The sequence below is a fragment of the Hyposmocoma kahamanoa genome, unplaced genomic scaffold (assembly GCF_003589595.1).
Source record: "Hyposmocoma kahamanoa isolate Upper Pololo Valley unplaced genomic scaffold, ASM358959v1 77, whole genome shotgun sequence".
Lineage (NCBI taxonomy): Eukaryota > Metazoa > Arthropoda > Insecta > Lepidoptera > Cosmopterigidae > Hyposmocoma > Hyposmocoma kahamanoa.
The window spans coordinates 780,557-794,201 of NW_020653926.1; the positions used below are offsets into that span (position 1 = coordinate 780,557).

At 35.1% G+C, this 13,645-nt stretch overlaps 1 protein-coding gene across 1 annotated transcript in view; it reads left to right on the forward strand.

Moving 5' to 3' along the window:
* Positions 1-12,519: 12,519 nt before the first annotated feature.
* The window catches only part of LOC113232685 (aldo-keto reductase AKR2E4-like), a 38,557-nt gene continuing 37,431 nt past the window's right edge, over positions 12,520-13,645 (forward strand). The window contains exon 1 of the mRNA XM_026467459.1: positions 12,520-12,627. Coding sequence (XP_026323244.1) covers positions 12,619-12,627 — 9 coding nt within the window. The 5' untranslated portion in view covers positions 12,520-12,618. The remainder of the gene's footprint in view (positions 12,628-13,645) is intronic.

Genomic DNA, 13,645 nt, shown 5'->3' on the forward strand with positions numbered 1-13,645 from the left:
AGTCGTCCATGGCCATGGGATCTGTAAAAGTCCCGAAATGTTGGTTTAGATCAGAATTAAAACATAAAATAAACCGACCACAAAAGTTCCTGGAATGACAATCATTTGACAAGTTTTATTGAAACCGGTTACCGGAAAGAGTTTCAGATTCATCTCCTACTTCAGAAGTTTCAATTTAAATGGAATCAATACCGAAGTACTCTCTTTCCAACAAAAAACAATCATCAAAATCGTTTAACACACACACCCCAAAAAAAATCAGTCGAATTTAGAAACTCGTCCTTTTCTGAAGTCGGTTAAAATATATTATAATTACCTATTAGTTAAACATGTTACTATTTTCGTGGTAATTTTCTATTGTAACTAGTTACAAATTTGTTACCACGTTATAACTTTTTCATTATTTGCCCGGGTATTTCGGAGCGGCTACACGGTCTATGGTTTTAAAATGTAGAGATACCGGGTATTAAAATTACAGCGCAAGTTAGGAATACAATCGTACTTTGGTATAATATAGTCACATGTGATACGTCAAAAATGCTTTTATTACATGAATGATAAAAAACACAGCCTTATTGCATTAGGGGTAAGTTGCTATCATTGGACCACTTAACTTCGTGTTCTAATATCATGAAAAAACTAAATATTTTATATATAACTCTGGAGACCTTTATTATATGTAATTAATTATCTAACTTTTTGCGTTGTTATATGCGTGTCAGTTACTCTATTTTTTTTTAATACCATGTAGATGGTTTTTACTTAGAGAACATTATCCGTATTAAGCACACAATTAATTCTTTAAGCAAGAAAGAAGATGCTATATGACTGCCAAGTCGATTGGAGATAACAGTGAAGCTGCAATCTAATGCAGAGGTAGGCACATCTGTCTAAAAAACTCTGAGAACTATCTAAACAAAATTCATTAACCTTTTTAAAATCAGGTATTGGAAATATCTGTTAGAGCAGAAAACAAGTTTGTTACGTAGTCGAAAATACATTTGTGACAAAGATTTCGTCCAGGGTAGTACTGCCACCTTACCTACTTCTGCCGCCAAGTAATGTCAGCATTGGTGTGTTCCGGTTTTGAAGGGTAAGGGTGCTTGTCACATGGGACTTGTCAACTTATGTCTCAGGGTGACGGGCGCAGTGGTAGTGCCCCTCAGATCTTTGCGATTTAAAGCTCTGAGTGGCACTGTAACTGTTATTTACAGGCGTGTAGCTGACCATCAGGCGTACGATTAGTGCGTCCCACCACTTGAAGTTATATAAATGAATAGCATTGTATGCATGAGTAATTTTCAGATAAGTTTTTTGTACTCAGTTTTGGTGGCATTTTTTTTAATGAATAAATATTTATAGAATATCATCATGAATATTTAATATTCGAGTGCGGTAACCTGAAATATTCCTTAATAATTCACGATGATATATTCGAGTAATTAAACAATAAAAATTGTCACCAAAATTGAGTACAAAAAACTCACTTGAAAATTACTGATATAAAGATATCACATAATAAATAAATAAGTTGTACCAACACTACATTGGTACCTATGTAAATTACAAGAAAAATATAATTTCAAATGTAACATTATAAACAACTAGCTGGTGCCCACGGCTTTGTTTGCGTAGAATAAAGAGTTCGAGTAGCTTTTTTTATGAGACCAATTAACGGGACGAACAAGTCGCCTGATGGTAAGTGACACGCCTGTCTACAACAGTTGCAGTAACACTCAGAGCTTTAAATAGCACCTTGAGACATAAGTTCACAAAGTAATTTCACATTACTTCTTGACGGCAGAAATAGGTAAGGTTTCACAACGAGTTCTACTGCTGCAAATGCCTACTGTATTATACTAATTCATAGTTTTATTGGTTCTCCATGCAAATTTTCATCCCCTATTTTATCCCTTTTAAGATTTATTTTTGTGACAAAAAGTAGCCTACGTCCTTCCATCTATCTTTATACCAAAAGTTATCAAAATTGGTTCAGCAGTTTAGATATAAAAACGTAGTAGAGTTAGATTCGCATTTATAATATTAGTTTTGGATTAAATTGAGCAATCGATAATGCAATTTTGTCAAATCCCTAGTCTTCTCAAAAAAAAAATCCGACGCAGAACCGTAAAAGTTACAGCCGTCGTTGTTAATTTTAAAAAAAATCATCTCACCTGAAATAGAAATAAGTCGCCTTTAAAACATCCGCAAACGATCCATTTTCGAATAAAAACCTTAAATAGATGAATAAAACTTGATAAACATTTTCAAAGCACACACTGCACCCGCGCTATATGACAAATTCCACATAAAACTATAACTGTCAAAATAAGGTATTTTCTCATGCACAGGTTGAGTTATTATTTTGACAGATTTTAATTATTTGTTTCGTTTTTAAATTATGAAGTGTCCGTGATCCGCGAAAGTTCGTACCGACTGGCGAATGGGAGGTTTCCCCCTCTACTGCAAGGCGTGGCCTCACCTCACCCACAAAAAGGCGGGGCGTTTGTGTTTTTTTTATTCCGTACCCATTCTGCCTATTTATACGAAGGATCTTTTCAGTCTTATTATTTTTATTCCTCGTTCGTTTTTATTATATTGTAATGTATGTTTGTTTGTTGGATTTAAATAAAAGTGAAGTTGTCATTTCGTCATTGTGTCCCGTTTGACATGTAGGCTGTATATGTATGATTCGGTGTCTTAATTGAGTGACTTTTTTTTATCTTTCAACGTGGAGCGTGTTTATTTTTTTATTTTGCTGACTTTGGAATACATATTTATTTATGCCTAGACTCTGTTCACGATTATAATAAATAAATATTTATAGAAATGAATAGGTTATTTATAATTTATACTTGATAATCTTTATAATGCTTCAGTATTTTCGATTTTTTTTTATATTTCCATAAAAAACACAACTCTTCAGGTCTGTGACCTGAGATAATTGAGGTCTAAGGTCACCATATTAAGTCTATGGTGAAAAGGTTAAATTGCAAAATTTTGGGCGCGAAAATGTGGAGACCAGAAAAAAAAGAAAGACTTCATTAGGGAATCAACAATCCACCTAGATATTAAAACTGTTTATGTTTCTGGACAGGTATCTAAGATATAAAAATACAATACCTAAATGCTTTGGTACTAGAAACAAAATCTAGGTTTACCTAAATTATATTAACACATTTGGATCCCCGCGGCAAAGTACCTACCCAAGACGCTGGCAGCATAGCGATTCGCCTTTTGCATAGCGATGCTCAAGTTGGACAAGGCAACAAGTTACTGCATATCATAATGTTACACAAAGTGGTAAACTTGAATTGAAATCATGATAGACCTTAAAAAGAAACAAAATCTTTTTTTGTGGTGGCAAGCGACACGTCTGTCAGTCTGCCTGCCAGTCTGTCTGCCCGTCACTCTGAGACATAATTTGACAAGTCCCATTTGCCAGTAATTTCACCAGCACCCTTACCCTTCAAAACCTCCTACAAAAAAAACTAGATACTTTTCAAACTAGGTTTGGGTTTGATTAATTAAATTAACTCCGAGCTCTACCCATAACATACACGCGTACCGGAAACAATTTAGAAAATTTCGTTTCCCAAATTGGTTTTACCGGGAATCGGGAACTTCTTCATTAAGTACCCACAGTGCTACCGAAGTTGTTATCACAACTTCAAGTGATACACACGGAGTTGTTAACATCGCTCTCTAAAATCACTGAATGATTAAAAAATAGTTCTATTTTCATTAACGCAATGAAGTAATTTCTAGCTACACAACAAAAGTCTAGAAGAAATGATGCTGAAAAATTAAACTATTTCTGTATCTAAACGTAACACAAATATGTTCAATAACTTATATCAAACAAACACTTCTATACTATAGAAATTATGCTGCGAAGGACCAAATTTTTATGTATAATATTTTAAGAAATACGATTGACTCCAGCTTTTTGTTACATAATATTAATTTGAGATGTCCTAGATTTAGTTCTCGTTTGAAAAGTGTATTCTGTGTGCCTGCTTGTAGAACTAAATATTTAAGTAACGCTTTCTTGTTTAGAGCTTGTAATGCGTACAATTAGAATCATTTAGATGTAAATATATTTTATTATTCCTTTTCAAAATTTGTAAAGTCTATAACAATAATTTATGTTATTTGTTGTTTATTAATTTATTTCTTTTTCTTATTTTCTTTGTGTTTAAAAAAGCAAGTAAATTTTCGTGCTTTCTTAAGTTATTGGTGGATACTTTGCTGGTTTAAGAGATAACTTTTTTTATACTAAAATCTTGTAAACAAAGTAAAAACTGTTTGTTTCCCAAATAATATAATTTAAAAAAATTTTAATTATGCATCCAGTTCATATTCATCCCGAATCCGAGACTATAAAAATCTAGAAAACTCGGACCGTCATTTCTCGACGTAGTGCGCAAGAGGAAACCCGTGCCCAGTAGTGACGTATAAATAGATTGACGTTGCCGTTGTTGTAAATATAATACATCGAGTATATAACTAGAAATAGAGACAATATGTCATTTAATTTGTTTGAAAACTGCTCTGCCAAATCATTACGGTGACAACTGCACTCCGATTGGATAGCCCGAATTCGAAGCAATGAACGGGTATCGTCAATTGTTGACCAGTTTAACTTGAGCTTTACTATAATGGACGAAAATGGAAAAATTACATATTTAATATTTAATTACCAATGAAATGTGATTCCGTTTGTTTTGTAATTAGATGTTTTGCTGGTTTTCCCACACCGCCGAATGGAACAGCCCCCCATAGTTAGAGGTATTATCTTTATTACAATAAATACTGAATATTTTTGGTGACGTACACACAGATCTGTTGTTGGCGCTGTACTATTTCAATTTTCTAATTTGTTACTCCAAAGCAAACGATAGTTGATATTTAAAAGCGATATAAGGCCCGTTTGACTGATGAGTTGCCAGGGATGGATGGCCCTTACTTCATCTCTATTTCTGGTTATATACTCGATGATATAATATAACATTAATTTACACATATAATAAACAAACGATCGCCGTGGTAGAGTGACTAGCACACCAGAGTTCATGGTGTCGCCATCTCTGAGGTCTCGGATCCAATTCGGTCAATGTAGAAAACTAACTTTTCTACATTGTCTCCGGTCTGGGTGTTTGTGGCACCATAACACAAATGCTTTAGTTACTTACTTTGGGATCGGAGCAATGTATGTAATGATGTTGTCTTATATAAACATACAATGTATATTAAAATATATTTTTTTTATTTATATTTAATATCAAGTGATGGGACGAACAGTTGTGCGCCTGATGGTACGCTACACGCCTGTCCATAACAGTTGCAGTGCCACTCAGAGCTTTAAATCGCAAAGATCTGAGGGGCACTGCCACTGCGCCCGTCACCCTGAGGCATAAGTTGACAAGTCCCTGAGTGCCTGTAATTTTACCAAATAGTACATACACACAGCAACATTATGCATGTTCTAGATCTCGTTGTCAAAAAGCTGCATGCGCATCATGCGCTTGAAAGAATTTGAAATTTGGTTTTGGAATGTTGAATTTCAGTCAGAATTCTAAGCGCCATGGATGGTTTCAAATATCGGACATGGAATCCTTTATTTTTGACAAATATACAAAACAAGAAGTACATGAAAGAAAATTGCAGGTAAGTAAAGCAATTTGTAAAAGACGCCATATCCATGACTGCTATTTCACCCCGACCTCCCCTTCTCGACAAAAACAAACGAAACTGTAGAAGAGGGAGTTTTTTAATTAGTCACCTTTTTTAAGTATACTTTAAGAGTGGTGCTGCATTTTGATTGTGACAGTAAGTGGAATTCAGTAACTAATTCGAGTGGAACATTGTACATTGGTAGTTACTATACGAGGTTTAGATTCAAAAAGAAATCATTAAAGAACAAATTTAAAAGTTCTTTATTAAACGTTTCGGTAGGTGCGCGGTGCGGGGGGGTGACAGTTTACGTAACGTACGGTTTTGTAGGGTAAAGGGGGAAATTACAAGCACTTATTGACTTATGTCACAGGGTGACGAGCTAAGTGGCAGTGCCCCTCAGATAGATTTAAAGCTCTGAGTGGCACTGCAACTATTCACGTCGTGCACCTGATGGTAAGCTACACGCCCATCCATAACAGTTACAGTGCCACTCAGAGCTTTAAATTGCAAGATCTGAGGGGCACTAGCACAGCGCCCGTCACCCTGAGACATAAGTTCACAAGTCCCAAGTGCCTGTAATTTCACCAGCGTACTTACTTTTTTACTTAGCAGCGTAGTAAATGTAAACGGAGCACAAAAGAGCCATTAACAGAAAAAAAGGGGGAAAAGAAGACTTTTCTCTCGTAAAACAAACCTTCGTAACTTGAAGCTAAAGAATTCTGTATTAGGGTGTTCTCTCTTTAATTAAATGTTTTTCTTACAAGTCACTCGTGTGATAAAGTTTCGCTGTCATTTGTTTAAAAAAAAAAATGTTTGTTTATTTCGATATTTTTGTTATTAGGCAGAACATTCGCTCTGGACCTTTTGGAGGGAAAAGTGTCGTTTTTATTTTGACTTTCAATTATTTTGTGAAATCTAGTTTAAAGTGGAATAGGATAGTGCTATTGTGCCTTAATCGAAGATTAAAACGCGAAATTATATGAATCTCGAACTAAAATACCCGTATCGGCCCGTTCTAAGGAATCCCGAGTCAATCCAAGCACGCCGCCTCAAATTGCCTATCCTCTTTGTGGCGGCCATATTTACAGAAACAAACTTCATGTTTAGGCTGATGGCTTTGCCAAAGCCTTAATAAAAAAATAAAAAAATATTAGGCAGAAAGAAGTTTTGGTTCTTTTATCATGCACCATTTTATTCAGTCATTTTGTAAGCAAAGTATTTTTTTATTGTGAAACAATATTCTTAAACATATTTCCTGCTTTTTACGTGATTAATACATTTATTTTTCACTCCTAACACCCAATATTATAAATTAAATGAGAATTTTTTATCTTTCTTAATCAATTTCAAACACTTGCACACAAGACGTAATTGATCTATTCTATCGGGGGTCTATTCCCGTTCTCAATTACTGTGAAATAAATATTACTTGTCAAATATAAAGCTTCTTTCATCGTCCGTTTTTCAATTTGGTCGAGTATTACATAAATACGCTTATTCGACAATAATCTAATATCATAGATCACGCCTTTCTAAACTGGAATTTTTCAGTCAACCGGGACGCGTAAAACGTACGCCTGATGTTAAGCGACACGCCTGTCCATGACAGTTGCAGTGCCATTCAGAGCTTTAAATGGCAAAAGTCTGAGGGGCACTGCCACTGCGTCCGTCACCTTGAGACAAAAAGTTGTCAAGTCCCATGTGACTATAGTTTTACCAATGTTGCTGCTTGGCGGCAGAATATTACCAAGGAGACGACGGAGAAAGTCGAACGGATTCATCTGGAACATATTATTAAGATCGCACTATATTAAATAGATATATCAAATCTGTATTACAAAAGGCATAAAAAGAAGAGAAACAAAGAAATTGTTAAACCGCAGACAGCCAATTAAGAGAATTTCCGCAAACTATGATGAATTCTTAGAAAATTTTATTGACCATAATCATGCGCTTGTAGATTAATTGCTCGCATTTTCTGTTATTATTCTAGAACACTCCATTTACTTTGTTCCGGAATTGAGATGTGTAATTTTGTTTTGGTTAATTTGAAACAAAATTTGCTTCCAATAAAAGTATCTTCCTTCTATCTTCTGTTTTAAATTCCAGTTATCGCGTAACATACAAACGAAAAAAAACATTGTTCTTGAAAAACCTCCTCCTTTTTTGTTGTCGGTTAATAAACACGTGTTTATTCTTACATATAGACCTAAGTCTTTTCAGGGACGTCCTCAATGTGATACGGTCGATCTTTACCCACGTTTCCCGCCAAGTACTCCTTATAAATGTTTGTTTTCATATATTATTAATTTCTTTACCATAACATAAAACATTATATATACATACATGGGTACAAATGACATTCAAGCTATATTCTTGTGAAAACTAGATTTACTATTGCCATAAAAGGCGATGTGTGTCAAATTACACTGGAAATTAATAAGTAACACTGTGATCTTGTTCTTATGATGCTTTTTCGCTCTTACAAAAATGGACATAACTTTTTTTCTTACCCGCCGCGCGGCGTAATGCGATTCCATATTTATTTATTTATTTTATTTGTGAAATTACTACAACCTGTGCACAAACTAATACCGCCTACACTATATAATAAATAAACTAGATGATGTAATAATAATAATACACATTGGATGTAAGTACGTATACATATTACACATAAATAAATACATACATACATATATACGCATACTAAGTATAACAAAAATGTTCTCCTTATAATATTAATATAATTATGATAAAATTTAACATTTAGCTTCGAATTGCGTTTAGTGATTATTAGTTAAAATCTTGGAATGGAATGAATGTCAGAAACTCAGAAAAAATATTAAAAAACTCGATAGAATGGTGCCTTATAAAGCTGAGAACATGAATTTTATCATTTGGAATATTTTAAGATTGATGACGAATTGATTGAAATTGCAAGTAAAAAAAATAGAAGATTCTAAGTGTTTTAGTAAACCTCTTTCTGATGTGATAAAAGCTGCTAAAGTCACAACTTCCCAAGAAAACTCTAATTTCAATATGGACCCAAGTGGATTCATAGAAGTGAAGCCCAAGTATGTGAACACTGCATTACCAGGTGATGCAAATAATTATGATTTGTTAGATGGTGATAAACCGACTGTGCTTAAGGTTTAATATAGAGGAAGTATTTGAGGAAGACGATGTTATAATTAGCTTTACACAAGAAGAAGAGGACGAGATAAATAAAGAAAAAAAAACGAGATCAGTTTTCCACAAACGAATCTATTTTCATTAAATTATTATTATACTACTTCTTGTCTAATCTAATCTAGCACCACATTCTTGCCATAATTTGTGGAATGAAACAGTATACACGGTACAGACAAGTGTGGCGAGTTTGCAATCCGGCCCTAAAGATCATCACACTCAAGTCGACTGTTAAAAACCTTATTACAGTTTATACAAAGTGAAAAAAATCAAGTTAAGAAGTCTACCTACAATGTAATAAAAAAAAGAGCAAGAAATCTTCTAATAGAGACCGTATATCAAGTCTTAATGATACGTCTCGACAACTCTGCAAGTAATTTGCTACAGTTGAAAAGCGTTTTGCCGACCACTTTGATATGAATCTGCAGCAATTTCTTGTATGCTGATAAAAATCTCGGAACACTTACATTTTTGATACTATTAGCGACATCTTCCATCGGATAGCCGAACTACTTTTATTATGTTGAGTCTCGCCATCTCTTATCGAATAGCGAAACTACTTTATCAACCAGAATGCTTACTAATATTAAAAACGTTTCCTAGATGTCACTTTAATTAATTAAAAATCGAGACATCTATGGAGAAAAAAAATACTAGCAATATTGTGTTAGGGTGTAAGTTTAGTACGAAAAATAATCAATAGATGGCACTGATATTTCTCTATTATTGCGTACATTTGTTTCATTTTATAGAAGGCTTAAACTCCGCAAATAGTTGTGTATTGACTTGTTATTATAATATAAATAATACATATGGAATTGAAGCCATAAATTACCTTTATTGTAACGATCAAGTCGCCATTAACAGGAAAAGCTGTTAATGATTTCTACCTACATGCCATACGTTGGAAATTAATGATCATAATGATAATGCTCTTTACAAGTTTCAAGGTCACGGCTGACCTTGGGACCAATAAAAGGGTCACAAATGTTACTTTCTTTGTAAAAAACATGGAAAAACTCAATCTAAATTTAGATAAAAACAAAATTTCTAATTTCCAATTTCGCGTCCCAGAATTTGATTCATCACATTACATTTAACTATCCCTTGATAAGTGCCACAATTCATTTTTAGTGACATAATTTGAAAAAGTCTTGCCTATCATATTATATTAACGTTTTTATATATTTAAAATAATAACTGCGCATTCGACAGCCATTTTACCTGATGGAAAATGCCGATGAAGTGGACGATGCATGCACATCTAAATAATGCCTATTCACTCTCGTCTTAACCCAAGATATAGCATTCAGGGAACAAGTCTGCAGTCTGCTTCATGGCTTAACTTTGGAATATCCACAAGACATGGGTGGAACCCTAGCCCGTCTAATCCCCCGATGATAGAAAGTGGGAGGCGGAATTAAACTACGTGATTTTTTTTCAATTATCAAAAAGTATTTATCAAACTCAGTAAATATATAGATATTAACTGCTCTTGATATAGCTATAGATATTAACTGCTCTTGTACCTTACATTTAATCTTTGACATGACGTGCGTTATCGTAAATAAATAAGTAAAATATCAATGATAATAGTTACGTGTGTAACATTTCTCGCCTGTACCCGCAGTTGATATAATCGCAAACAAACTACATGTCGTGTTATTTTTATCAACACAGCCAAAGAGTATTAAAAATAGACAGACAGTCCTTGCATTTCATTGCGGCTTGATTTTTACTGATACCGCATAACAATTAATAGTAAAATTGAGGATATGCACTGATTACTATAAGGTGTGAAAACATAACTCCTAAAAACTTTCACGATAGAAAAAAATCACAAACTTAACTCGACTTTAACAAGAAAACCTCTGTATTCAATAGGTACTTTATATATACCAATATTTTTTTTATGTCAACTGAATTAAATAGATCACGTATAGTATACGATACGCATTTTTCAAATAACCTTAATTTCGTTTGTAAAATAATTAATTGTAAAATAAAGCAGAGTTGGACGGTCAGTTCAATACCGTCCCGCACTAAAAAGTTTGGCAATTCGTTCTTATGCCGAACCATCAAATTGTGGAACCAACTTCCGGCGCATGTATTCCCTCCCCTCTATAACATCGGGTCCTTCAAACGTAGTGTGAAGAAGCATTTGGCCAGACCGGCAAAATGATAGTGACGGAGTGAAGATATTTGTGTTTTCCATCCGTTACTCTCATCTCTGGACTGTATTCGCACTTTCCATCAGGCGCGGTGCAGTCATTTTGCCGAGTCACATTAAAAAAAAAAAGTTAATAAACCGTATTGGTGCGGGAAAAATTTATAAAATAATTTATTCGAGCTGAGGCAGTATCTACTCTTAAAGCAGCGCAATCGTGACAGTTAGTACAGATGGTAAGCTTGACACTAAAGGCGTAAATCCAACTCTCTGCCTCTTACAATAACAGCGGTCCAAAGTCAAAGTGTCAAGCTGGACGTGCTATTTACTGTACATACCAGCTGCAATAACAGTAAGCATTCATGTAAAGATGGTATATAAATAATAAGACTAGCTAGCTAAAGAATGCAAGTGTCAGGACCAACAAGTCGTGCGCCGGGTGTTAAGTGACACGCCTGTCCATAGCAGTTGCACTTGAGGCAAAAGTTGACAAGTCCCATGTGCCTGTAACTTCACCAGCACCATTAAAGAACCGGAACACAGTAATGGTGACATTACTGCTTGGCGGCAGAAATATGTAAGATGGCACGTACTTCCCTGGACGAACTCTTTAAAAAAATAAATAAGATCCGGACTAAGAACCTTCAGCTCTTCCTTTTGTCCGGTGGCAAAGACTAGGGGATCACCAGCCAACTGTTACAGAAGTTTAAAAAAACTTTCAAAGAATATTCTGGTTGATACTTCCGCCAAGAAACTTTCGTGATCCAAAACGGAAAATATTTCTCTTAATTAAATTTTTCACCTTTACTTAAACATTATTTTCTATATGTCTATATCTATATTATAGATAATAGAGCCAGATTAAACAGAGAAAATAGATCATCGCCACAGGTTGCCTAAAAGTCTATCAGAACAAAAATTAGGTACTCATATAGATATCTATATATGCTTTTGTATGAAATTCATGTTAGACCTGGCCGACTCCGTGCCATGGTCGAGGTCGAGCCTAGGTCGGGACACGGCGGCTTCGAGTATGTTTTCCCGGTTCCAACCAGGCCCGATCGCGACACGCCGTCATATGAATGCATTCGCCGGGCACGCAAATTACACACCATATTCTTTTTCAAGTTTCAATTTGTGTTTCCAATACTTCGTCATCAAGAGCTATTGCAACAGCTGCCAACTCAAGTTGAGAAAACATTAATAACACAACCTTATCACTCAAGATAAAAATGGAAAATAACAAAAAAACCCGGTCGGCCAAAAAAAACGTTGACGTCACGGTCAAACTGTGTACCTTCTACATTTTTATAGAACTATGTTTATCTTAAGAAACTTTTGAAATTCTAAAATAAAAAATAAACTGCCAATCGCTCCCATCCGCTGTTCTTTTTTTTCAGAATATGTTTTCAATTGAACTGACTCATTTGTAGGCATAATTTAATCCATGAACATTTGTTATTCTGTTACGTTATGTCATGGCCGACTATAGATGCCGCATTTGACAGCCGGCTTTCAAGTGTTGTACTTGTCTACTAGTCACATTATTAATACTCAGTCGTTTATTAGTCCAGCACACCATGGCTAAGGTAAGGTTTTTGATATTAATGATTTCTTATTTGACTCAACATTATGTAGGTCATTGTTATTAGTCTGCAAGCGACAGTTATTGATTTTGTAGATGATACTTGTTGGTTTGTGCTTTAGATGTTATGTTGTCTTTGGAAAATTTTTTTGTTGTAATTTAATGTAAGTGTCGTCGTGTCGGAGGTACTTAAAATGTACATTTATATAAAATAAAATGTTTAACGAGGCTATAAATTAAAACTCGTAAATGTTTTCTTTTTAGTTTTTATATTTTTTATTTATCTATGTGTCTTATTGTGTAAACTTATCTTGATTTAGATGTTTCATATTTTTAAAATTAGTCGCAATGTTCATAAGTATTGTAAAAAAGTAAAGAAAAAATCCCCGCCGTGTGGTGCCGGCCTAGAATAGCACCACCCCCCTTCTCATCCTGTGGGTGTCGTAAAAGGCGGCTAAAGGAAAATTGTCTGAAGAAGACGGGCAGCAGCGTCTTCTACCCATCTTGGTCAGAACTGCGATCGCCAACCCGCCTGCCAAGCGTGGCGATTATGGCACAACCCCCCTAGTCACGGTAGCGGCTATGGAAACAGGGCATGGGGTGCGAAGAATCCCCGGGGGAGACCCGGCTACCATCAACGACGACGACTGGACCTGGCAACCTACAACACGCGCACATTGAGGACCGACGCAAAGCTCACAGAATTGGAAGAAGCTATTAATAAGTTACGCTGGGATATCATTGGGCTATCTGAAGTCCGAAGAGAGGGGGAGGACTCGACAATCCTTAATTCCGGCAACTTACTGTACTACCGGGAAGGCGACCAACAGTCCCTTGGCGGTGTCGGGTTTATTGTCCACCGTGTCGGGTTTACAGTCGTTTGTTAACAACCTGATTACCATCGGAAGTGTGTCGACCAGGGTATTATACCTGATACTCTATATATACTATATATATACTATTCCAATAAGTTGAAAGTTATCGAAATGCACATGCGTTAGTAATGACAAGGGGGAAGATAT